Source organism: Mchenga conophoros, linkage group LG15 (genome assembly GCF_057382185.1).
Source record: "Mchenga conophoros isolate Kocher_MC1m ecotype Shallow Benthic linkage group LG15, M_conophoros_male_GT1.1, whole genome shotgun sequence".
Classification (NCBI taxonomy): domain Eukaryota; kingdom Metazoa; phylum Chordata; class Actinopteri; order Cichliformes; family Cichlidae; genus Mchenga; species Mchenga conophoros.
In genome coordinates, this window is record NC_140540.1 from 34,499,194 (window position 1) to 34,526,329 (window position 27,136).

At 39.9% G+C, this 27,136-nt stretch overlaps 2 protein-coding genes across 4 annotated transcripts; both read right to left on the minus strand.

The window, feature by feature from the left end:
* Nucleotides 1–7,337: 7,337 nt before the first annotated feature.
* Nucleotides 7,338–12,997, minus strand: LOC146558738 (interferon-induced protein 44-like). Its single transcript, XM_085247644.1, has 8 exons — nt 12,752–12,997; nt 10,550–11,054; nt 10,337–10,385; nt 9,870–10,065; nt 9,634–9,786; nt 9,362–9,533; nt 8,029–8,129; nt 7,338–7,924 (listed from the first exon to the last, which is right to left on the minus strand). The coding sequence occupies exons 2-8, from the start codon at nt 11,019–11,021 to the stop codon at nt 7,694–7,696; spliced, it is 1,374 nt and encodes a 457-aa protein (XP_085103770.1). The 5' UTR covers nt 11,022–11,054; nt 12,752–12,997; the 3' UTR covers nt 7,338–7,693.
* Nucleotides 12,998–20,466: 7,469 nt separating this feature from the next.
* LOC146558739 (interferon-induced protein 44-like) lies at nt 20,467–25,292 on the minus strand. 3 transcript variants are annotated; one of them, XM_085247918.1, is made up of 9 exons: nt 25,181–25,292; nt 24,550–24,710; nt 23,608–23,670; nt 23,321–23,372; nt 23,004–23,199; nt 22,664–22,810; nt 21,752–21,926; nt 21,276–21,376; nt 20,467–20,973 (listed from the first exon to the last, which is right to left on the minus strand). In XM_085247918.1, exons 1-9 carry the CDS (start codon nt 25,207–25,209, stop codon nt 20,773–20,775), a joined length of 1,125 nt encoding a protein of 374 aa, XP_085104044.1. In that variant the 5' UTR covers nt 25,210–25,292; the 3' UTR covers nt 20,467–20,772. The 3 variants fall into 3 exon arrangements, with proteins under 3 accessions (XP_085104044.1, XP_085104043.1, XP_085104045.1); XM_085247917.1 differs by having other exon boundaries at nt 20,471–20,973; nt 22,664–22,816; XM_085247919.1 differs by lacking the exon at nt 23,608–23,670 and having other exon boundaries at nt 20,472–20,973; nt 22,664–22,816; nt 25,181–25,291.
* Nucleotides 25,293–27,136: the final 1,844 nt, after the last annotated feature.

The window sequence follows — 27,136 nt, forward strand, 5'->3', positions numbered from 1 at the left end:
CACACATCTCTGCAGAGGGGAAGTTGTAATAATTTCCTGGATTGCTGTACACTACTGATGCTTTTGTGGACAAGAACCAGTGCTTATCCAAATTAAGGCCCACAGTTAGATATCATTCTCACTGCATTTCCAGGACCAGTAACTGGATTTTTAAGGAGCTATTTATCATTGAAGGTAAAAAGAAAAGCCTGATCATCATTCATGTATGGTTCAGACTGACTAAAAGGTTGTTTGGTGTAGCCTCCAAAAACAAAATCAGAGTTATTGTAGCTCACAGACACAGTGGGAGTATATTTGTGACATCTTTGGTAAGATACTGAAATACTGAACCACTGAAACCATGGATGCTGGCCTTGTACAGCAGCTGCCACTTGACTCTTACTAGCTTGGGATTCATAGTAGTAAGTGAAAAAACCTGCAGTCTGCTGAGACTGAAGAAGTCACCCAACTTTTGGGGATTTACTTACCTGGATGATTGAGCATGCATCAAAACATTTAACAGTGTTTCCTAAATACCCTCTCTTGTCTGATCATTTCCTGTTAACATTTAAATTTACAATGATTGATTACACAGCAGTGAGAAGTAGACTTCATCCCAGTAGATGTCTTTCTGAATGGACTGTAACTAAGTTAAAGGATAAAGTTCACCCACTGTTATCATCTTTAATGCCCTGTACCAACGCAGTGCAGAACAGCTACCTGAATCCCACTCCCACAGATGTTGATTATCTTGTTAATAATTTTTTTCCCCACTATATACGTCCATGGATACCGTAGCTCCTTTGAAAAGAAAGTCACAAATCAGAAGAACTTGACTCCCAGGTATAACTCTCAAATCTTAGAACAGATAACTCGTAAGCTAGAGAGGAAATGGCGGTACGGCAGATGTGTGGCCCTCCAAGTATGTTCCTTCTGCAAATATACCCCAAACCTGTAGGGCTGTCGTGGCTTCATGTATGGTTGTGGTGGTGTCCACGGTCCATACTCAGATTGTCTGTGAAAACATTAGCCCACATAGCAGACAGGTCTGGCCCAGATCTGGTATCAAGCCAGCACTGCTGGCTGACTTCTGGCATGATAAGACATATGTCATCCAGATATGGGCTTAATTAAGGTACACATTAGGCTGACATCTGGGGCCAGAGCTGAAACTGTTCTTGGCCAGCACAGGGGTGTCTGCAACTGGCCTTGTGATGGCCCATGTGTGGGTCACCTCTGGCAAACCAGATCTGGGCCACCAAAGGGCCATCATTCTTTGCGGTATGTGGGCCATGTGTAAGCACACTGTGTGGGTCAGATGCGGGTCAGATGCGGGCCATACCAATTTTGCTATGTGGGAGGAATCCACGACAGCCATACAGGACTGTTTTGACAACACGGTTTGGGGTATATTTGCAGAAAGAACAGACTTGGAGGGCCACACATCTGCCGTACTCTCATACATCAACTTCTGTACTGAGAGTGCAACAACAACAAAAACTCATAAAGTCTTCCTGAACCAGAAGCCATGGCTCAACAAAGAAGTGCAAGCCCTACTAAGAGCATGTGACAATGCCTTCAAATCAGGAGACCAACAAGCCTACAAAGAGACACGCCAATCTCTGCTAAAGGGCATAAACAAAGCCAAGTGCAAATACAAACAGTGCCTCAGGGGAACATTTTAGCACAAACAACTCCAGAAACATGTGGCAGGGGATCAAGAGACTCACAGGCTACAAACACAATTGCACACAAACAAACTCTCTGCACATCACCTTACCTGACACTCTAAATGAGTTCTCCGCCTTTGACCAACAAAACAGGGACATCAGCACCTGTTTCAGAGGGGGACAATGCCCCCATTCAGCTGGAACAGCATCAGGTCAGAACCACACTGCACAGAGTCCAAAGCAGCTGGTCCTAACAGAGTAGTAGGAAGAGTGCTTAAAGCATGTGCAGACCAATTAGCAGAGGTTTTCGCCTTTCATCTTCAACCTCTCACTGCTATAGTCTGTAGTACCATCCTGCTTTAAGTCAGCCTCCATCATTCGAGTGCCCAAGAAGAACACAGTGAGCTGCTTGAATGACTGTCATCCAATTCCTTTAATGCCCATAATCACCAATTGTATTTAGAAACTCATCATGTCACACATTAAGGCTGTCATTCCTGCAGACCTCAATCCATACCAGTTTGCATACAAGGCAAACAGGTCGACAGACGATGCCACAATAACAGCTCTTCACACAACCCTCACACATCTGGACAATAGTAACACTTATGTGAGAATGCTGTTTGTGGACTTAAGCCCCACCTTCAACACAGTTCAACCCCACAAACTGGTTAAAAAACTAAGCAACTTAGGACTCAGCAGCTCACTGTGCAACTGGATATTGGACTTCCTCAGTGATAGACCCCAGAACGTCAGGATGGGAGAGCACACCTCCTATTTTCTTTGTATTATCTGTATTATTGTATGTTCATAGGGTTGGTGTGTGTTGCCTTGGGCAAGCTATCCTGTGTATTCGTCAACATCTGGATGTCCAGTCTGTGCTTTGGGGATTCTAGATTGCACACAGGCTTTAGGCAGTGGAACATTCAGGTGAGGGAAGTGCTATTGCCCAGTTATGAGGTAGTTTAGGTGGGTGGGGAACAGTGATGGGAATAATGGCGTTACAAGTAACAGCGTTACTAACGGCGTTACGTTTTTCAGTAACGAGTAATCTAATTAATTACTATTTCTATCGTTACAACGCTGTTACCGTTACTAACAAGAAAATGCAGTCCGTTACTATTTTTTAACAAACAGACGGTTGAAGCTGTGTTCAGCTTACGGCATCTTATATCAGTTGCACAGAAGTAGCTCCAAGTAATCTGGGCGCTACAGCTTTATGCAGCTGCGCACGCTCCCGTGGACGGCAGTCACTTTCTGGCATACGATCACTTTTTGGCACAACACGTGTTGCTAAGGGGGCAAAACAATCGTGTGAGCAGTGCTGGGACTAACGCGTTATTAAGTAACGTGTTACAGTAACTACGTTATTATTGTGGTAACGAGCATGGTAACTAGTTATTATGCCAAAACCAATCTAAATCCCAGGTGTTATTCGTTACTTCGTGTGGTGGCTATCGCGGAGCTTCCACAGATTCAGTAACATTAGCAAGTGGTGGAGGCCAGCAGGTGGATGAGGGAAAGGGGAGGCAAGAGGAGAGACCCGAAGCGGCCGCTGGTCCGAGTGTCAGGAGAACTGAACTTCAGGTAATAAGTTATGACCTTCAGTCTATCTGGGTCAGATATGAACCAAGTTTAGGTGGAGTTTATTTTCGTTGTGCTGACTTTTTTCCGTACTGCGTACTAGCTAGCATGACGGAGTTTCTATACAGCTGGGTGGGTGCTATGATGTTACTGATGTTGAACTTTATTTTGTTCATAGTTCATAAGGTTAATTATTAGAGTTGCCAACCGTGCCCTAAAAAACGGAATGTCCCATTTTCAGAGAAAATATTGTGCGTTTCGTATTGAGGTGAAAAGGAACGCGATTTGTCGCGCTAAACAACAGCAGCACGTTTAAGCTTGATCAGCTGTTGTTAGATTTTATTTAATATTAATTTCTAGTATCAGCTGATGTTTGCTGGAGCCACAGCTGTAAAAGCTGCTGGTCATGATATCAGTTTGGTTATCTGGTGAGAGGGAAACATGAAGATGAAACCAGGAGACGTCCTTACTGAATCATCAGAGCTGTGATGGAGAAACAGGTTTACCTTTTAGGTGACAGGAATGAGTTGAAGGGAAGTTATGAACTGTTTCTGAGAGACAAATAACACCAGGATCCTTTTTCTATGTAGCTGACAGCTGGTAACTGTGCAGGGGCGGGTCTAGCAAAGTGTTGCTGGGGGGCCAGGTAGGGCATTAACAGGGAAAGGGGGGCACAAAGAAATACTTTTCTTTCTTATTCTCATTTAAAATGTTTTGCTTTTAAAAAATAATTACCAGAGTCTTACAACAAACGATTGATAGATTGATACATATATACCATCAAAACAGTGTACATCACTGTCACAACAGCGTTTGTTTTCATTCAAAGGCTTTATGATTTTTCCTATAATGGCGGGCCGGTCTCTAGTCAAAATGCCCGGGACAATTTTCTGTCCCAGTCCAGCTCTGTATGCAGCTCATCTGCAGTCTGGTGTTACCTACATCTTCCTATTCAGAAGGCAGAATTTCCGACTTCTGAGTACAATCGAAAGCACCACGACTGCAGTTTTTGTGTTGGATGTAAAAAGCACACATGTCGCTGTGATGTAGGCTAGAATCATGGCGGCGGTCAACAAGAGAATTCTGAGTAAAACCAAAGTTACTTTCCCTAGTAACTAGTTACTTTGAAAGTAACGAGTAACTTGAAGTAACTGAGTTACTTTTGATAGAAGTAACTAGTAATGTAACTAAGTTACTAATTTAAAGTAACTTACCCAACACTGCGTATGAGTGCTGCTGTTTGACTGAGTAAGAATAAAGTAGTCATGGTAAGTGAATCACACGACCACATCAAGATGACAAAGTTACAAGGTGATATATACCAGTTTTTAAATTGTGTTGAAAAATGGAAAAATGCACCATGTTGACCAATCAAAAAATTATATGGCAACATGACATTTGGTTGTTTAGGAAGAGGAGGAAGTTTCAGGAGTGACGGCGAGAGAGAGCGAGAGCGAGTTTTGAGATGTGAGAGATTTGTGACCTATAGCGTGTTTGGAGTGTGTAGTTAATGTCTTGTCTTGTGTAGTGTTGTGGATAGTTTTGTGCTGTCTGTCAGAACAATGAGGTGGCTGCTGTCTCCAGGTAGAAAACAGGAGTGATACACCTGCTGTCAGACCTGCAGGTATCAGGCTGTGATGTTCTCCTTTATAGTGGACAGAAATTATGTTTTTGGAGTGGCACAAATAATTTGTGTGGCATTTTATTGAATGCAGAACACCTGATTGTTATGTAAATAGTTTGAAATGGTTATTTTAAGAAAAATCAAGGTAAAAGGTAAATGGCTGCAAATAACTTTGTTTCCAAAACGTGTGCATACGGTTTTAAAATTGAAAATGTATATTTGCATTTAAAGTTATGAAATATGATTCATTAAACATGTTTGTGGTTGTTACAGTAAAAAATATAACTTTTTCTACTCTGATTTTATGTTTTTTTTGTCTGATTTTAGATCAATTGTGTTAATACAGTATGTCAAAATGTAACTGTAAATTCAGACATGTGAGGTTGTGCTGAAAAAGATGATACCAAACAAGGCAAATAAAATTAAAATGGCCAATTATACCCTGGACCCCAGAGGGTTAAACTTTTTTTTTTTTTAAAGCAACGCAATAGTTACTTTTCAAGTAATTAATTATTTTTTGAATCTTGTAACTCAGTTACTAACTCAGGTACTTTTTTTTGAAGAAGTAACTAGTAACTAGTTACTTTTTCAAAGTAACTTTCCCAACACTGGCAGGGAAGCGTCTCAGATTCAGGAAAGCCTATCTTGTCCTTTTTGTCTGTTGTTGACTGTGTGACTGGTGTTGAGGCTGTAAGGTATGGAGCCCAGAATTCATATATTCAGTGTCTTGCTGATGAAATGCATTACCTGATAAAAGTCTGGCAGGTGACCTTTGGGAATGATGGTGAGGTCATCAATGTCAATTCCCACCTCTTTGCTCTCCTCTAGTCCCATGGTATAAAAGAATTATGGGCAGAGGTTTCCCTTCATGCGTACCTTTCACTAAGTAAGAGCAAAATTATTGGCTACACCCCAAAACGTGGATCACTGAAATGAATCACAGTGACTGGAAATCATTAGACAACAGACACAAACCTGTGTGGTAAGGCTGGGGTGGTGGAACCAAAAATGGCCTGATTGTTGATGTGACCTCCGAATACACAGCTGACAGAGTTAAAGAACTCATTGGACCAGCTCCAACTAGTTTTCCACACAGCTATGTTCTGTCTCTGCTCTAACGTTCAAATAAAGTCAGTAATTGAAAAAGGGTTACTTGTTTATGCTTGATTTTGTCCTCTCCTTCATGCTCATCCTAATTCATGAATATTGCTCCTTTTTGGCTCTGCAGGAGCTCCAGTGTCAGCAGGAAGTCTTGATGAACAACATCTTGGCCCAGCAAGAGTTTAGGGTCTTCAAAGAGCGCTGCCTCCTTTCCTTTCAGCTCCATATGCCAGACCCTGTCCTCCCCAATCAATGGTATTGCCTAGATGATTATCCCAGTCCCCCTCTTTCCATAGTAGGATGCACACTAGAGCTAAGCAACACAGCTGAAGCCAGTAGAAAAAAAAATGCAATATTCCTTTTCCAGCAGGTGGCAGAGTGGAGCTTACTGACTTCCAGGACTGCAAAACTGATGGAAGAACCAAGTGAGGGAATTTGGCCATCTGTCTGAATGAGTGAAGAAAATAATAATAATAATAACTGCCTGCTTCACATGTTGCCATTGCAGCAAAATAGTCATTTTATCTATGTAATATTAACATTAATCCTCTCCTCTGACACTGTATAATTTTCTTACAGTGTCAGCATTTCAGTTATTAAATATAAAACTGAATACAGAGAGAGACCCCCAGACAAGCAGTAAAGGGCTGGTAGAATATCTCAAAAGAGGAATGAGCATTTGGTAATAAAAATAAAAAGATTCTAGTCTTCAGACAGTCATTGACTGATTTCATCCAAGTGTTAAAAACAATCCCCATGTTTAAAATAATCCTGACTAGTCCAATTAATTTTGTGCCTCTGAAAATGGGAATTTTTGTGTGTATAAAAACGGCTCTAATTCATAAGCTGTTAATGTAATAGTTTGTGTAAAAATGCTTAAATAAAGCTGAAAGTCTGCACTCCAATCACATCTTAATTGCTTGAAAATCCACTGTGTTGGTGTAGAGCTGCAAATTTATGAAAGACGTATAATTATCAAAATGCATAACTGTAATTATTTTATAAAGCCAACATCCTGAATTTTTTTACGTTTTCTTTTTAAAATTCTACTTTTACCAATCATTTAATTGTCACATTTACATGAAGGCATCCAGTCTAATATAAATATAGTAGGCATGATAACAACTGAAAAATGATTAATTGAAGGAAAAACCCATTACTCATTAGTGTATCATTACTACAGAGTTTGATGTGAGGGTAAAGTGTCTGAAATGACAGAATACTAAAGCTTTGTTATGATTATGCAAATGAGGCCCCAAATACAGGACAATGGAGGCAGAATGTTCAGAAAGAGCCGAGCCTTTGTTGTGGCTGATTCAAAACTCCAAAATAGACTAAATTCAAAAAGGTATAAAGCAGCAATCCAAACAGAAACAGAATCAACTTTCCTGGATTTACTGAATGACTGAGCGTGGACCAAGACAGGAGGGTAATAAGACACATTCATTATGAGACACACAAAAAGGTAATCAAGGCAGTCATACAGAGAGCAAGCAAAACTCAAAGATGATCAGAATAAAACTGTAAACGTGGTGATGTCACTCAAAACTCACAATCCAGTATGATAACAAGGAACTCAAAAGTCACAATAATGAAGAAGAATCAATAAATCAGAAACAACACCAAATCCCAGGGCCATTAGAAACTTCAACTGTTTGCACTGATGATGAATAAACGAAGTTTTTTTTTTTTTTTTTTTGCTGTAAACGAACCATTTTCAGACATAATTCATCAGCTACTCGGGTTGGTACAGCTGCTTCTTAACTTCATTCCGCTCTGTGGTTTGCATGCTGCTCATTCGGTCACTGAGCTCATCAAAGTAATCATCAACAAAGCGAAACATCTGAATGACAGCGCTGAGCAACAGGATGTCACAATTCATATCCAACTCCAACTCCTCGCTGTAGTTCTTCACCGGAACAACACAGGACAACGGCACACCGAGCCGAGAGCCGACCTCCTGAACCTGTATGACACAACACAGGAAAACTACTATTATTATTATTATTATTATTATTATTATTATTATTATTAACCACAATAGCAGTAAAAAAAATAAAAAGCACGTACAACGTCCTTAATGTAGCCACTCTTATAAACATTTCTCACATCCTCTTTCACCAGTGGGCAGGCTTCATCTACTTTAGTGAGGAGGACCAGCTGAGGAATACCTGGAAACAAACCAGAAAGATGACTGGTAAAATACCTTAGGTTTTTATAATGAGGTTTCAGTATCTGAAGATCATGTATCTGGAATAATCACAGCACTGTGCAAGAGTCTTGAGTCACTCACTATTTTTTCATATTTATCTTTTTTAAGTGGTTCTGAGCAATAGTTCTCTAGTCTTTATGAAGATCTTTAAAAGTTTTTCCATTAAATAATTTCCACATATTCTTTGTCCAGTTATTGTAACTGATCATGTTCCAAAATATTGCTGCTACCTCTGTCCCTGGCTTTATAATGAATTGCATCATGATGAAATTAAGATGAATAGTGTTGAAGAGGAAATTGTTCTGTAGTGTGACCAGTTTTACTGAAATCATTGACATCATGATCTATGTCATACAGAGATCATGATATTGTGTGATGTTATGGAACGGGCATCTTCACAGGTGTTTATGTAGGTTTTGGATAAACACATGGTAACATTCAGATGAGATTTGAGGACCTGCTTCCTTCAAATCACATCAGCATGAATCACAAAAAACACGGTTTAAGTCCAGCTGCTAAACTAGCCTGCTAGCAATTTTATATTTTTTGTTTATTGAATAAAAAAAGAATTTGACAAATTTCAACATTTGAGATGTTTCTTTGCATTGATAAATACAGGTTTTGAATGATTTGCATTCATTCATCTTAACAGGCTGATAATTAGGTAGGTATTGTTTGGGGAGCATTGGCTTTTTCTCTCCTTTAAATCCTGACCTATCTGGCAGCTTTTGCAATCATAATAATGATCTGAATGCAGTGTTGTGCTTCACATTTTGCTTTTTCAAGATCAGATCTCTAAATTATCTAAATGCTCCTCTTGTTCAGGCGTTTATTTTATCTGTTTATTTATTCATATCTATTTGTGTTATTTCAGTTATTACATAATATGTCGTATACAGTGTGACAATGTCTAAAGCAGGACAGACAGGGAAAAAAGGGAGGGGGGTGTGTGATAAAAGGATGCACGATGTATCGCCAAGTGCCGCGCCTGTAAGAAAACAAACATGCTGCACCTGGAACACAAAACTTCAAAAATACACAGGTGAATAAATCAACATTGTGTGTGTGTGTGTGTCTGTGAGTTTGTGTAAGAGAGAGTGTGAGTGTGGATGTGTCTTTCTCTTTGTCACAGTGGGAAGTGGGAAGCCGCAATAACGCTATCAGGAACCTTGTTGACTCAACTCTACTGACCCATTAAGTTGACCTTTTTGCGGATAGCATCCAGCTTCTCCTCCAGCCCTGTGGGCATGATGGAGACCTTGGAAGCATCAATAACATAGGCCACACAGTGGATCTTGTCCTTGAGTCCAGGAGATGTGCGATAGCCGTGGGCCTCAGGATGCAGAGGAGCTGAAGGGTTGAACTAAATGACACAGTTGAGGAGAAACAGAGACACAGTTTGAGTCGACTGCTGACAAATCAGTGTTTCATACATTCAGTGTCCCGCTGATATAATGTAGCACCTGATAACGGTCTGGCAGGTGACCTTTGAGGATGCTGCTCAGATCGTCTATGTCAAGCCCCGCCCCTTTGGTCTCCTCCAGTCCCATGGTATCACACAAGATTATTGGCAGAGGTTTCCCTTCACGCCCAGCTTTCACAGAGTAGGAGCGAAACTGTTTACAGTACAATGAGAATGAGTGACAGACCACTGAAATCAGTCACAATAAGTGGAAATCATCAGACAGCAGACACAGACCTGTGTGGTGAGGCTGGTGGAGGAGGAGCCTGCTATAGCTTGGTTGGTGACGTGGCCTCTGAATACAGAGCTGACAGAGTTAAAGAAGCTGGACTTTCCAGCTCCAACTGGTCCAATGAGCAAAACCCGAGGCTGGGTCACAGAGCTGACTGTGGGTTTGTAGCTTTTAATGTACTCAATCAGCTCCGTCCTCTTCCTGTACAAAACAAGGAAATAAAGAACTTTTCCCATTTTAGAAGAAGTCGTAGTAGTAAAATCATTTTTCCTAATATTACTTCTTTGACAGAAGCAGCTGCAGTTACACATATTCCATATTTTGCATGGATTCTGTCAAAATCTAAAATATTTAGTATACCATATCATGCTAAGTATTCAATAGTATACTTTACATTTAATGTAGAAAGGATATTGTGCACAACCGAGGAATGTTAATAGATCAAGCAGGATGGTTTCTTCCTTAAACTTACTCAGATTCCCAGATTACAGTCCTCCATGCCCTTTCAAGTTCAGTGGTTCCTGTTAAAGAAACCAGTAAGTTTATTTGTGATTTTAAATTGGTGCCCAAATCCAAAAATATTAATGTAGTACAGTTTTAGTGAACTACTAGTTCTGTTATTATATAAGAAATTTATCAACTGCAACATCTAAAAAAAACAACATGATTTTTTTTTACAACTTACCCTCCACTTCGTAGACTTCACACTCAGTCATTTTGAGATCATTGCCATGCATTTGTGCAGCAGGGAAGTTGTAATAATTTCCTGGATTGCTGTGCATTACTGCTTGGCTTCCATTGACAAGAACCAGTGTTTCTCCAAAATAAGGCCCAGAGTTAGCCATCATTCTCACTGCATATGTAGGATTAGTAACTGGATATTTGATGAGGTTTTCACCATTAAATGTAAAAAGAAAAGCCTGATCATCATTCACGTACTGTCCAGACTGACTAAAAGGTTGTTTGGTGTAGCCTCCAAACACAAAACCAGAGTTGTTGTAGCCCACAGACACAGTGGGAGAGCGATTGTCACATCTTTGGTGAAATGCTGCACCGGTGAAGCCGTGGATGCTGGCCTTGTACAGCAGCTTTAGTTTGAATCTTCTCAGCTGAGCGCAGATTGTTCTCTGCTGGCTTTGTGTTAGTCTGGGGTTCATAGTTCAAATCTTGTTATCTTTAATCCAAGAAGCCTATTTGAAACACACAAACAAATAATAAAAAACCATCATAAAGTGGTGAGCTAACATTTTTGGGGGTTTTGTAACTGTTCCTTTCAACGGCTCTGGTAGCAACTACAGCCATGGTGGAGAGTATGATTGACTGAAAATCTTTCTCTCATTTGATTTACTTTTACCGGAGCAAATTGAGATGTTTCATAGGTGTGATGCATCTGAGAAATATACTTTTTAAAAAATGACCAGTGGTGGAATTCCTATCCTATTCATAGTCTTTTTTTCTTTAGGTCACGAGCAGTTGTCTAAGCATTTCACTGCATATCGTACTGTGTATGACTGTGTATGTGACAAATAAAATTTGAATTTGATTTGAATTTGAATTCAACTCAGTTGTCTCAAATATTCCATTTCAGTACATTATTTTTTTCTATAAGACTTTATACCTCTATGATTGTCTCAGAGACAAATATTAATATATTTAACCTGTCTGGGCAACATCATGTAGTGATAGCTAAAAATAAACCAGAAAGATGTGATCATTTTGTATGTTTCACTTCAAATTAAGGCTAAAGTGAATCAATTATTGGGTGAGAAAAATAATTTTTCCAAAAATGGAAAACAATCAGAAGATTAAACAGGCTGATGTTACTGAGTGAACAATGGGCTGTGAGTTCAGTTAAATATCATAAATAATAAACAATAAACAAATTGTCATGATCACTGATAAATGGCCACGAGTAACATTCACAGAGAGTTGGGGAATGACCTCACGGCTCATTGTTAGTCAGTGGTGCCAGTGTCAATAGATGAAGTAGGCAAACTTGGACAGTCGCTTTGCAACAAAGTGGGTTTGGGATGAATTTCTTCCTCTTTGATTGGGTATTTGGAGTTTAAATTAAGCAGTTGAGAGAACCATGGGGAGGGCCCTGCATTATTTTAAGAAAATTCCGACACAGCTGTCACTGGGCCCCGCAGCCGAAAACACCGTTATTAAAAACGGTTGGAAAAGTGGCGAATTTTGGCCTGGATGGTTTGCTGTGCCGCTTTCGAAGAATGCAGCCAATGAATTGGGGAACAGCCAAAAAAAAAAAACTGTCAAAAGGATTAGACACACCCAGCTTATAAACTGTGCCAAACGTTCCACTAATATCATGAGTTTAACACAGATGTACTCGTTGCACTTTCTTAAGGTATCGCTTTGTACTTTTGGGGCTGGGGCGATCGTGGCTCAAGAGTTGGGCGTTCGCATTGTAATCGTGAAGGTTGCCGGTTCGAGCCCCGGCTTGGACAGTCTCGGTCGTTGTGTGCTTGGGCAAGACACTTCACTCGTTGCCTACTGGTGGTGGTCAGAGGGCCCGGTGGCGCCAGTGTCCGGCAGCCTCGCCTCTGTCAGTGCGCCCCAGGGTGGCTGTGGCTACAATGTAGCTTGCCATCACCAGTGTGTGAATGGATGGGTGGATGACTGGATATGTAAAGCGCTTTGGGGTCCTTAGGCACTAGTAAAGCGCTATATAAATACAGACCATTTTTGTTATATTTTTAAAAAGTGTATCCACAAGCTCAAATGAAAAGTCGGAGTAATAACCTACTGGGCATTGTGTTAAAGTCAGTTTAACACAATGCTTCCACACAACAACAAAAACCAGCGCATACATTATTTTTTTTTACAAAGTTCTGAAAATCATGCAGCTCTTTAATATTTTCAGTCTTACCTGCTGTGGTTAGAAACTGAGCGGGGATCGTGGTTGCGCAGATTACACGTGTGACAGCCGTCTGCGCGCTGTGCAAGTGAAACTGGATGTCCTGAACCCCTTACGTGCAGTGTTGCTAAAGCCTGTGCTTTGTGGCGCCTCTCCTTTCAGTTTAAAATATCTAAAAGTAACAATGGCAGAAACTACAACTTCAACTTCTCTGTGGGGTTAATGATTTATTTTCCTACATTCGGTCCTAGTCTGATCTAGAAAACTATGAGTATTAATTTCAGGAAAAACAACAACAAAATGTTACCACCAATACGTCAGCAGTACTCCGACGTAATGACAGGTTTAACCTGTTAAGCCTGTTCGCAATAGGCCTACCTATCTCCTCCCTCACTTACAAGTCAGCCTTTCCCTTAATATTATTCAGATAATAATGGAGATGGAAGAGAGAACACAAGATGATGCCACGTGTAACCTCAGCTCTCTATAAAGACAACCTGTGCATCTCAATGATGGCAGGTTTGAAACACATATGTGTGATTGTCTTAATCTACTGTAATTTTACCTAATTAACAAAACGGTGAGTGTAGTAAGTTTTAATGAATAACAATTTGACTGATAAAGATCATTCTTATAATAAAAAAAATAAATTTATTAAGAGTTTTAGCTTTATTAATTAAAGTTTTTGAGAAATAAAAGAGAGCATGCTGTTGTACAAGACTGATTACATTTCCTGTTTAAATTGCATTGAAACGCAAATATTGACTTGAGTCTTATTTTTAAAAACCAAAAAAAGATCATTTTGTAGGCACAAAATCCTCAAGGATGTTGTTACAATTGAGAAACGCATATAATAACAGACACAGTCAAATCCAGTCTTATACCACAGCTCTCTTGATACTACGCCTCATGCATTCTCGTGAACATACACAAGTAAATTCTTAAGATACATTACCTGCTTCAAACAACAGCAAAATTAAGAACATTTTTTCTGCACACTGAACTTTTAAAACAGAAACACTTCCGTATGGTCTGACTTTGAGCAGCAAAACATTTTGGTTTCACCAGCCTTAGTTGTTGTTGTTTTTGTTGTTTTTAATTGACTTATTGCATTATTCTTTCTCTTTTATATTTTATTGCATCATTGTTGTGCATTTCACTTATTTTAGTTGCATTTTACATTGTTTAGCAAATGTGCTACATAAATAAACTTGACCCTGTCTTCCCAGCCCAGGAAGGACACGCCCCTTTTGATGGTGATATTCAATAAATCCTTTGAACACAAGATGGAAATCAAATATCTCTATGCAGTTCATATTTTGTGGTTCTGCAGGAGCTGAGGAATCAGAGGAATCCTGACGAGAGATCCAGCCTGCATCTGTGGCAACAAGCGAAGTAGCTATTGGTTCATCTGTCTTGGTCGCTCAGCTCCACCCTGTGTGCAAACACTGTTATTGCAATGATAATCATTATATTGGTATGACGTTAGAGATACTAAAACTGCTGCAAGTTTCACAAACAGGACACAATTTATGCATGCTAAATATATAGCTACAACAGCAGCGTTTACCAATCAATGTTTTAAACTAATTAATGCTAAAAATGAAAGTCCATTAACCTTTTCCAGTGCACAATTTCTCCAGCCCTCTGAAAAAGGAATGGAACATACCGTCTCAGATGAGAACAGTACAAAACTTACTATAGGATCTTATAGTTGTAAAATAATAATTAATTAATAATAATGACATTAAAGTGTCAGTTTGTTTAGATAATCTTGTACATTTTTTTAAGAGAAGAAAAACAATTTAGAAAATGAATTCCATTGCTCGAGATGTTGAGCTAAGCAGGGCACCGATGGGCAAAATCGACAACTTTCATGAGAATATTTAAAAATGAGATTTCCATAGCAGGTTAACAACAACTCACTGCGGTGCTTTGGCCAACAGGGCGCTGGTGGAAGCTGAGTTACTGTTGGCTGAAGACAGAGGAGGACAAGGAGAACGTGTGTGTGTGTGTGTGTGTGTGTGTGTGTGTGTGTGTGTGTGTGTGTGTGTGTGTGTGTGTATGTGTGTATGTGTGTGTGTGTGTGTGTGTGTGTGTCTGCAGGGGTTATCAAGCCATATGCCAAGAGTGAATGAGACATCGACTTACTGATCCACATCACGAGGATATGAGGATATAAGCAACAACATTGGAATGACTGGAGAGAAACGTAGTCGGATGGTAACAAAGAGAAGGTGGTCAGAAATGGGAACCATAAAGAGGCCGCTAGGAAAGTCGCAATCACCCAATACCTGCAGAGGATCAGGCAAGTCCTCAGGAGTCAGCTGAATGGAAAGAACGCAATCCAGGATATCAAACACCTACACCCTGCTTGTGATCAGGTACCCTGCTGGATTAATAAGTTGGCCAAAGGAGGAGATAGAAGCCACTGACATCAAGACCAGGATGCTCCTGGAGCTGGAGGGTTTCACCCCAAGTCCAGCACCCTAAGACTGTACGCTAAGTGGAAGGACGGAAGGAAACCGGGGACTAGTGAGTGTCAGAACCATCATCAGAGGATAAAACAAAGAAAATCTGTGAGTACATAAGGAAGATGGCCACAACCAACCCCCTGCTTACTGAATACCTCAGGCAGCAGAAACCCAAGAAAGAAGAGGACCAAGAGGAGGAACCATCATGGAAGGAGAGGCCCCTGCACGGTATGTACCACCGGCAGATAGAGGAGGTGGCTGACATCCAGAAATCCTACCAGTGGCTGGACAAAGCTGGACTGCACAGAGGCACTAATCATGGCAGCACAGAAACAAGCTTAGCACAGTATACAGTAACATCTGTTCTGAGTATGGCCTGGAAGTCCTGAGGTCAAAATGGGAGACGCCCCCTAGTTTCATTTAGCCTGAACGCATACGTCATAGTTTTAACCATAAACCTGGAAATCATTACCCATCATCGTGGCCCATCTGAGTAAATCATTTACTGATAAGCTACAGTGTAGGTGCTGATAAGAAAACCATCCTTTGGACTGTGACCAATCCTATGTGTGCTTTCTGTGTGTGTTGCTATCGACTAACTGAACTGTCTGATACTGTCAGCTTTGCCCTAAGAGCCTACACTCTGCTCCCTTCTTGTGGTCTTCCTTCGGGCTCTTGATGATCTCTGCTCATGTTACTGAAGGTTTTCATCTTCCTATTTTCCTGTTTGTTTTTTCCTTGTTTTAAGTAGCAACTCCTAAAAATGTGCCAGAGCAGATTTTAAATCAACTCCACGGGCATTTCAGATTTTAACACAGGTGTTGATTGTTAAACTCTGGAAATAATAATAATACATTTTATTTGAGGGCGCCTTTCTAAAACCCAAGGTCACGTTACAAAGAGAAAAAGCTATAAATACATACCTTTTATTGATGCCACAAATGTTTGTGTTTGAGTGTTGTTGTGTGTTGTTGTGTTTGCACCATTTTGAGTACAATAAAGTTACATTTTGTTTATTTTGTATGCAGAAATTCAATTCCAAAAGCCAGATGCAACTTGCCCCAAAAATAATATTGCTATACTGAGTGTTTCTCTTGTGTGCATGTGTGCACCTTGCAGGCAAAAAATTACACAGGGTGCTGAAATATTTCATGTTAAACCAAAACATCATGTAGGAGTCGGGGTTGTTAAGGCAAGGCAAGTTTATTTATATAGCACAATTCAACAACAAGGTGATTCAGAGTGCTTTACAGAGACATTAAAAAATAAAAACAATAAAAAGCATGATTTAAAATTGATAAAAAAAACAGTAGATAAAATCAGAACAGTAGATAAAATCAGTAGTTAAAATGTAAGTTTTGAAATTTAAGTTTAAAGTGTGGATTTGGTGTTTTATTCAAATGTAGCTGAAAACAGGTGAGTCTTCAACCTGGATTTAAATAAACTGAGTGTTTCAGCTGATCTGAGGCTTTCTGGGAGTTTGTTCCGGATATATGAAGCATAAAAGCTGAATGCAGCTTCCCCGTGTCTGGTTCTGACACAGTAAACAGTAATTTAGTTTATTAAATCTATTAACTTGTGATGAAATATTCAGCTACATGGAAAAAAGGAGGTAATAAAAATGTTCAAAATAATTTATTATCTTGAGACTGATGACCTTTAATGTCATTATTTTCTGTTGCTGAGCTCAAATTAAGAACCAGTTCACCAAAATTTTGAAGGGAGAAACTGGATGTTCACAAAGTACAGATACTATATCTCCCAATACCCACAATATAAGAAGGCTTCTAATTTGTAGTTTAGCTTCTAATTTCTGCCTTTCAAGTAACCCAGTTAACACAGGGAACTAGTACTCAGTAGGATCACCTGCAGGTACATGATTGAATCATTTTAAAGGAAATGTCATCAGCTGCTCAGACTATTACATCATCTCCTCAGTCTTCTCCTAGTCTTTGGTTTGCATGTTGCTCATTCGGTCACTGAGCTCATCAAAGTAATTATCAACAAAGCGAAGCATCTGGATGACGGCGCTGAGCAACAGGATGTCACAATTCATGTCCAACTCCATGGTCTGCTGGGGCGGCAGCATCTCAGCTGGGGACAGGAAGAGACTGAACAGGGTGATCCGAAGGGCCAGCTCTGTTCTAGGATGCCCTCTGGACCCAGTGGAGGTGGTGAGTGACAGGAGAACGGCGGCTAAGCTGTCATCCCTGTTGGACAACATCTCCCACCCCATGCAGCAGACTGTGACAGCACTGAGCAGCTCCTTCAGTGGGAGACTGCGGCACCCACGGTGTGGGACGGAGAGATTTCGCAGGTCTTTCCTCCCCACTGCTGTCAGACTCCATAATAAAGACTTTAACTGATCAAGCACACACATCCATACATATGCAATAATACTAAGTGCAATAATCCTTTCTGTCATCGTTGTATTTTTACTCAGTTGTATATAGTATTTGTATTTGTATTCTATTTTTATCTTATTGTATATTTATTTTATTTTATTCTACTGTATATAGTATTTTATTTTATTCTATTCTGTACAGCTGTGTACTGTATTTATTCTTATTGTATTCTAATTTTTGCCTCATAACTTTTGCACTGTCCACTTCCTGCTGTGACAAAACAAATTTCCCACGTGTGGGACTAATAAAGGTTATCTTATCTTATCTTATCTTATCTTAGTTACCCGTGCGTCGGGAGCGCGCACTGGGCACGGACCGCAGACGAGGACGTTCAATTCAATTCAAGTCAATTTTATTTATATAGCGCCAAATCACAACATAAGTCGCCTCAAGGCGCTTCATAGATACAGAGAAAAACCCAACAATCATATGACCCCCTATGAGCAAGCAATTTGGCAACAGTGGGAAGGAAAAACTCCCTTTTAACAGGAGGAAACCTCCGGCAGAACCAGGCTCAGGGAGGGGCGGCCATCTGCTGCGACCGGTTGGGGTGAGAGAAGGAAGACAGGATAAAGACATGCTGTGGAAGAGAGACAGAGGTTAATAACAGATATGATTCAATGCAGAGAGGTCTGTTAATACATAGTGAGTGAGAAAGGTGACTGGAAAGGAAAAACTCAATGCATCATGGGAATCCCCCGGCAGCCTATGTCTATTGCAGCATAACTAAGGGAGGATTCAGGGTCACCTGGTCCAGCCCTAACTATATGCTTTAGCAAAAAGGAAAGTTTTAAACCTAATCTTAAAAGTAGAGATAGTGTCTGTCTCCTGAATCCGTTTAGCCTGATAACAGTACAATCACGTCTGTGTGTCATAAAAACTTTAACACTCAGCACGTTCTCAACAAGTGAACTGATCTGATAGAATCTGTTCTGCCCATATAGGGGAAGGCTGTAGGCCGACTTTGTGCAAGACTGGGGCAGAAAGACTTAAAAAGACTATGATCAATCGCAGTAATTAATTATAATCTAATATAATCTTAAATATACAGTAAATATACAATAAAGTTATTATTGTATTTTAGCTACAGAAGTATTTTAGAAGAATAAAACACACAATTGTTTTCATTGGTGCTCTTAGAAAGGTGCATTTTTGTACCCAGCAGAAACAACTTTGGTGGAACAATCAGAGAATAGTATTTCTAGGACGTCTGAAAACGAACACGAAGGCGTTTACTTGTTGAGGATGTGGTATATTGAGTGTCAAAGTTTATATGGATCCTTTTATCAGACAAAACGTCCCATCCCGTCGATACCACGTCTATGGAAGCCTGTTTCCACCACACAAAAAAAGGATCCATAACTCGAAATTCCAAGTTATTTTCTCGAAATTTTGAGAAAAGTAACTCGAAATTTCGAGTTATGTTTCTCCAAATTTTGAGTTACGTTTCTCAAAATTTGGAGTTCGTAAGTCGAACTTTCGAGTTAATAAGTCGAAATTTTAAGAAAATATCCTGAAATTTTGAGTTATGGATACTTGTGTTTTTTTCAGTGGCGGAAAAGGGCTTCCATACACGTGAGAATGATAAATGTACAATTTTCTGTTGTAACCTGCAAACTGAACAGCAATGTAACGACCCTTTCTCACAAAAGAAAACGTTTGGGTCCGTGTTCCCTGCCCAATGCGCGCTCCCGGAGCGCAAGGACACAAATTCCAATTTTGGCACCACTTTCGAAAGAAATGAAACTGAAAATGTCCTACTAGAAAAGCTCCTAGAATAAAACCTGTCTGATGTTTTTATTTCATTTCCTTTCAGTTCAAGACAAATACAACACAAGTCGTTAGTTAAACTCATAGACCTCCTCTGAACTTTTTCATTAATTTTTTATCTTCTTGGCACCCGTGCGTCATGATCCGAGTGAGAATGTTAAACTTTATCACTGTTTCCGTTTGATATCTGCACTTGGATCCACTTCCACGTAAGCTCCTGTTGCACGGTGCTCCAAGCAAACCGTGTTCACTTCTGAACATTTATATTCATAATAACATGAACAGGAGGAAATGAACGTTAGAGACATTTGACCTTAATTGCTTCTCCCAAAATAATAAGGATCACTTTAAGAGTGTGAGATGATAAACAAACTGATCCGTGCATCGTCACATGCTGCAGTTTTCCAGCTTCTTCTCAAGAATGACCCATCTTACTGGTTCTTCAGCTATTAAATTAAAAAGACGGTTCATTAAAAAATATATGCAATTTAAACTAGCACACATAATAATAGTAATAAGGATAAACTAAGGAGCTTGGAAAGAAAAGCTTATAGACTTCTTTAAGTTGCTTGAAGACGTTTCACCTCTCATCTGAGAAGCTTCTTCAGTTCTAGGGTCAAATAGTGGAGAGTCCTACATTTAAGCCCTGTACAAGTATCTTCCCGAGAGGGACAAAAGCTCATTGTGAAACCTAGCCCCACCCTATCATGTGCTTTCATGCAACTTAAAGAAGTCCAGATGCTTTTCTTTCCAAGCTCCTTAGACTACGATGACATGGATGACTGAGAACTTTCACAGACATAATAATGATAAAGGAACTCTGCACAGCATTAATGACACAGCAGTAAGGGGAATCAGTCCAGTTTCCAAGCCTGTTCAAAATGCAAAGACAAATCTTCCACTTTAACCTTTCTGATGGAGGAGAGAAGGGTGTACACTGGGCGATAGCACATGTGTAACCTTAAGTCTCTAGAGAGGGTGTGAACCACATTTTATTTTTAATTTAATAATGAAATGGCGAAAAAGTTTCATTTTTTTTCCTGTGAAAGGGAAAAAACTACAAAACATTGGTGAATGTAAAACATTTTAATAAAGAAGCCCAAAGACTGGTTAAAAAATATATCTGTCTCACAAACAGAACGTAAAGCGTACAGTCAGTTTTTATTAATTAGAAACAAAACAAGACTGTTTAAAGTTCCTATGTATAGCATTTTGATGTCCTTTACACATTTTGGTTTTTTTTATGTCAAAAACAACAGAAACACAAATTTTTGTAACAAATGAAAACTCTCTTCTCTAACACATTGAAACAGGAACAGCCGGGTTCCTAATCTAATGGCCATGATGCTATGGGTATGATGCTCCTAATCTAAATGCTCAGAAATCAGAGATCCAGGGCTGTCTTGAGCTCTTTGTTCTGTGGTGCATTGTCCTGGAAATACAGGTCAGCATACTGCAGGATGTGATCAACAGCACTGAGAAGCAGCACATCTGTGTTTACATCCAGGTCCAGTTCTGACGAGTAGTTTTTCACTGGAACGATGTAGGAGGTGGACATGCCCAACAGAGCGGCGGCTTTACCCATCTGCAAACACACAGACACATGTACACCTCCAGCGTTTAGTTTCTTCAGCTGATTAAGAACAACACCAAACACAATCAGCATCTCCTTACGATGATCATCTCAGTGTGGTTTGTGAGGAAAGTTGTTCTAACGTCACACTGACTCTAAACTCTTGTTGTTTATATTCAGACAATCAAACAAAGTCAAATCTTTTCAAGTTTTACATTTACATTGCTGTTTGCAGGATTTATCCTATTCTGGTTTGTAGAGCAGTTACAGTATATGAACATTTCTTGAACTGTATTTGGTTTGTTTTAACTTACCACATCCTGAATTGTGCGGCTCTCATAAACACCAGTGACATCTTTGGCTGTTTGCAAACAAACTTGGTCCACGTGGGTGAGCAGCGCCACCTGGTGAACACCTAAAGAACAGAAACACACTGTTGTGATGAAGACTTGCAAAGACAATGCGAATCCTTTAAAGATTGTGCTCAGTTCATTTGTTCTAGAGATAAACATTTGCTCAGCTTTCTTTGTTGTCTTTCTGACCTGATGTAGCGTTCACCATCGTCCTTATACTTTTTCACTAACTCATCTACATAAGGTGTTTTAAAGCGTTGCGGCGTTTTATCTCAAAACAACATCTGTAATCTCCACATTTCGACTTTTTCTTGAAATTCAGGCTTTATTCTCAAAATGATCAATAACAATCTGCTCTTAATGTAGCAAAAGTCAGCTAACTCAAGCAACACAACCTTTAACGTCAGGCTCTGTGTAAACATGTGTCTGTGGCTCACCCAGGTCACTGATGTGCTTTCTGAGCTGTTTAAATGTGGTGCTCAGGCCTTTGGGGTAAGTTGTGATTTTTGAGGCGTCCACCACAAAGGCAACACAGTGGACTTTGTCTTTAAGGCTCGGCCTCTTCACATAGCCCACAGTTTCTGAGGCGGAGACTGGCTGGTCTGGGCTAAACTGGAAGAGAGAAAGTATTTTAAGTTATTAAAAAGAAAAAGTATTAAAAAGAACTATGCTGTGTGCCTTCATGTACACAATTCTACATGTTGGCACAAACCATAAGGTACAGCTATGGGTGATGGTGATCCCAGTTGTTTTACTAGTCAGAGAAGTTGGGAAACTGATTTGTTTTGTTGTTTCTTTTACATCACAGGACTATATGACCAGTCAGCTGATCATCACTGTTCTTTAGTTTACCCTGATGGGAACAAATATCGGGCATTAAAAAGGGGTTTGGAGCTGCTGTTGACTTTCTGGGTGATTTGACGTTGCTCCTGCTCCTCATTTCCTCTGGTTGCTCCAGCTTTCTCCCACTTAACCTAGCATGCGTTTCTAAAGCCAAGCCTAAATTAGCTGTGGGCATTAGCTCTGTGATGGATTAATGACATGTCCTGGGTGAAACCTGGCTCTTTCCCACTCTCAGCATGACAGGATAAAGGAGTTATTGCTGATTCATAGGGAACAAAAAGTGCGCAGCTTCACTGACAAGGACCACAACCTCAAACACGGTTAAATAAAGTTTGATAGTAGATGAATGAAAGCTGGATGGGGTGAGCGATGAACTAGGCCTGAGACCACAGTTGGAGTTAGGCCTCACTGAACATCTGAGGCTAGTGAGGCAGGGTGACAAACTGAGAATGAGTGAGGCAGGGTGGGGCACTGAAACGAGAACAAACAGGGCAAGGCATGCTTACCTTGTGTCCTTCAGGAACATGGCCTTTAACGACTGACAGGATGTCATGAAGAGTCAGTCCGGTCATCCCGTCTTCACTCATACCCATGGTATCACACAGCACCAGCCCAGTATGATCCTCACCCTTCTTACCCCGAATGTTGAAGGACTGCAGCTGGCACACACAAAAAGGAAGTTAATAGGACAGAAACCTAAAGTTTAGTTTCATTGACATGGATGAAGAGAGGCCTTGTGGACGCTTTCCCTTTTTGAAATGCTTAAATAATCTCATGAAACTAAATGAGGATCTCTGTGTTTATTTTTCCACTTATTTAAAATACATGCAGATGCTCCTCGTGTACCTTTTTGGTAAAACCGGATGAGAAGGAGCCCACCATGGCCCGGTTGGTGACTCTTCCGTTAAACACAGACTGGACTGAACTGATGAAGCTCGACTTTCCAGAACTGACCGGGCCCAGGAGGAGAACCCGGGCCTGAGGCACCTCCTCACAGCTCCGTCTGTAGGAGGTGATTGTCTCCATCAAGCTTGTCTTTCGCCTGGGTTCAGTGATACATTCAGTGACTCATTGTGTTTGAAAGTTTAAAAATGCACTTACTTGACATCTACTAGTTCCTGCTAGTTGAACAGGAGCTCATTGAACAGCACAACTGTACTCACTCTTCTGTCCAGTCCATGTTTCTCCATGGAGATTCCAACTTCAGTTGACCTCCTGAAAAAAATGTAAGAATTGCGGTTTGACAAAATAGCCAGTATTTGTTGTATTTATATAAAGTTCTAACATTCATCGAGGCTAGGGTTAAAAGCAGTGGCATTCAGTGACTTCAGCAAAGACCCCCCCCCCCCCCCCCCAAAAAAATAAAAATTTTAAAAAATAAAAATAAAAAAATAATACCAAAAAAACACTTTCCTCCTGTCTTTGAAAATTCGACTAGTATCAAACATACCATTCTGACAGCTTTTTCCTGAACTCTTCCTGGGTGTCCTCCCCTTTGGCCACTCTTTCCTGGCTAAAGAATTGTAAAATTATATTACTACTATAGTTGTCATCTAACTAAACTTAGTTTTACTATTTGCTGACAATGGTAGAGGATTTTTTTCAGACCCATTACTTTAGCAAAAGTAACAATAAAACACAAAGAAAACACTTCACTACACATAAAACTGTATTACTAATAACTCACAAAAAATAAGCAAAAATAATTATTCTACAGAAAAATGTAGTTGTTGTCCTTGTCTTTTTTAAAAGAAAGGAAAAAACACATTATAACCAGCTCAGAAACACAGGCCTACATCTTAATTTTAAAAAGTGTAACAAATATATTTAATATATAAAAATCACCCAGAACCAGAAATTTAGCAAAAGGGCAAGAGACGGGGTACACCCTGACAGGTCGCCAGTCTGTCACGGGACTAATACCCCATTCAGATTTCAGCAGCTCTGTAATCAAGCATTCTGCTTCCAGAGATAATAAACAATTGTGACCACAAGATGGCAGTAATGCAAAGAATAAATGGCAACAGGCATTACAGAAGCTTCATGTCAGAATGATGTTTAAGATGAAAGAAAAACACCCTTTTCTTTGTTATGTTGTAACTGATGTCTGTTTGTAGATTTCACCAGATAAGCACTGCTTGTCTTTCTTGCCCTGATTGAATGCCACTGATTAAAATGACTTTGTAACCAAAAAAGGAAAGAACAAAATGTCCAACTTTATTACCAGAATCACTATTAATCCCTGAGGAAATCATGGATCTCCAAAGCTATTTGCACTTTGTGTACAGACAGCTTCACAGTAGCGTGGTGAAACACAGGACTTGAGATGTTAAAGGTTTCTCATACTTATTTGGGTCTTTGACAAAAGAACTTTGTGTAAAAGGAGGCTCACCCAAGAATGTGAACTGAGGTCTTGGTTCCCTTGTCTCTGAACTATCTGTGACTTCGCTGTTATCATCTCTGGTGAGAGTTGTTGTGCCAAAAGCAGGTTGGACTGAAGTAGTTGGAGCTGCTGTGAGTGGTGGTGGAAGTCCAAAGCTAAAGCCACCAAAGCTAATAAGAAAAACAAAAGTACACATTAGAGGAAGACCCTTAACAAATTTAGAACAGCATGAAAATTGAAGGTTTTTAGTTTGACATGTTACACTTAAAACACAATATCAGCAACCTCAAAACATGAGTCTGAAAAGCAGAAACTAATTAAAATGTGGTGATATAGCCAGGTGCAGGTGTGTGTCACCGTCCCTGCAGCAGCCTGGAAGGAAACCTGCTTCAGATTTAGAAGTGATTTACAGAATCCAACTACTTTCTAACTTCATCTTGATGCATGCTCTATCTATGAACAGAGTCAACCTTTGGAGATGTCTAACTTCACTTTATCACTTTGCAGCCATTTAATTTCTAACATTTGTTTGTACTGCCAGGTCTTTTTTTTTCTTGCTGTTATTTGAGGGTATGACTGCTATGGGCCACTCACGTATCTTTGCAATCTTTATCTTTGTAATACTAAAAGTTAAACTTACCTGAGTATTTCTTTACGAGGCGTGGACATAACTCCTGTAAGTAGATGTTACCAGCAGCTGCAGCTCAGGACAGACCGCAAATGAAAGAGCCACTGCCTTTTGCGTAGAAAAGAAAATGAAACTTAAACTGTCACACAAACGCCAGTAATGCAAATCTGAGTGTAACACGTTCGTAGGAAGGGTGTGTTGCGTTGTGGAGATGGATTGGTGCTAATAAAGTTAATGCTGCAGAAGCAGATGTGCAAAAACACAGCAAACAAACGAAAACGCAACCTCTTGGATCACACACAAAAGTAAGAAAAGAAGTAGCTAGCTGGCAAAATCTGCCTAGCAACCTAGTTACATCTTCCAAGGCTAAAACAGGCTGTTGTTCCTGCATCATCATAATAAAAAGGATCAAACCAACATCAACAAACAAGTAACCTAATTTAGCTTTTCTCTCCCTGTAAATACAGCATCTGGACCTCTAGCTCACAACACACTGTGAGACTATTTGGTGTTTGAAGGCTCAGTGACAGAAATAATAACTCCCCTCAGACACGCCTTAAACCAAAACTAAGGAGCCTTATTTGAAAATGGAAGGAGCAGAGAGTCGAGATATTTGTTTAAAAATGTAGGGAGTCAAATTAAAAGTCTATCAGAAAAAAAGACTACTCAAGTAAAGTAGGGATACCTGAAAATTCTACTTAAGTAGCCACAGTAATGAAATTTTTGTTACTTTCCACCACTGTGTAGACGTCTTCATTCAGTCAAAACTACCCCGATGGCATATTAAAAACCATTTAAAAACAACTTACATTATTATTTTCAGTTCTTAATTCCCTTCAGGCATTTGTTTCTTGAAAGAACCAAATCTAAATGTATGTTGCTACTTTGGTCTGAACAGAAAAAAAAATTGAGTTGACGTAACGATGTCATAAGTTTCATTTCCAGACAGACTGGCATAAGGATGAGCACACAATGTTTCTCCCACTCCACCAAGAATCCTTTAACACATTTGCAGTGGTTCTTTTTTGAATAATGCGTACATTTCACTAATCTTACAGACAAAAGTTTACATTAAATTCATTAAGCTCTTTAACGTTTCCGCTTTTACCTCCTGTTCCAGACGGATAGAAGAATGTGAACAGGGATCGCGGTCCTTGCTGTAAACGCACGCAGACTCCAGACAGGTGTGCCAAGGTAGTTATTCCCCCGGCAGAATTTGTTTCCCGTGCGTCGGGAGCGCGCACTGGGCACGGACAGCGAACGAGAACGAGAACGTTTAGCCTGATAAAAGGATAATCAAGTCTGTGTGTCATATAAACTTTAACACTCATTATACCACGTTCTCAACAAGTAAACGGCTCTGATAGAATCTGTTCTCTCTACACAGGAGAAGGCTGTGGGCCAAACAAGACTGGGGCAGAAAGACTTAAAAAGACAAAGATCAAAAGCAGTAACTACACTATACAGTAAAGTTTGGTGCAACAATCAGAGCAAATAGTATTTTTATGGGACGTCTGGGAACGAACACGGGGTGTTTACTTGTTGAGAATGTGGTATATTGAGTGTTAAAGTTTATATGCATCAAGTTTACACAGATGGGATTAACCTCTTATCAGCCAAAACGTCTCATCCACGTGAGAATGATAAATAATTTTCTGTTGTAACCTGCAAACTATAGATAGATAGATAGATAGATAGATAGATAGATAGATAGATAGATAGATAGTAGGGGTGCAACGATACTCGTATCGATATTGAACCGTTCGATACAGTGCTTTCGGTTCGGTACGCATATGTATCGAACAATACAAAATTTTTAATTTATTTTATCAACTTTCCTTCTGACGATGCTGTCTGTGTTGAGCGCTCAGTGGATCTGCGCTCGACAGTGCAGCCTAGGCGGAGTAGTCGAACGCAGATTCACTGAGCGCAGGGCAAGCTAGCGAGACAGAAGTTAAGCTCTTCTTG

Coding starts and splice junctions, on each gene's coding strand:
- LOC146558738 (XM_085247644.1), bottom strand. CDS start 11,021: ATGAACCCCAGACTAACACAAAGCCAGCAGAGAACAATCTGCGCTCAG. Junction 10,066..10,336: donor ACTGTAATCTGGGAATCTGA/GTAAGTTTAAGG, acceptor TGTTTTGTACAG/GAAGAGGACGGAGCTGATTG. Junction 8,130..9,361: donor CAAAAAGGTCAACTTAATGG/GTCAGTAGAGTT, acceptor GTTTGTTTCCAG/GTATTCCTCAGCTGGTCCTC.
- LOC146558739 (XM_085247917.1), bottom strand. CDS start 25,209: ATGTCCACGCCTCGTAAAGAAATACTCAG. Junction 23,373..23,607: donor AGGAAAAAGCTGTCAGAATG/GTATGTTTGATA, acceptor CATTTTTTTCAG/GAGGTCAACTGAAGTTGGAA. Junction 21,927..22,663: donor ATGTTCCTGAAGGACACAAG/GTAAGCATGCCT, acceptor TCTCTCTTCCAG/TTTAGCCCAGACCAGCCAGT.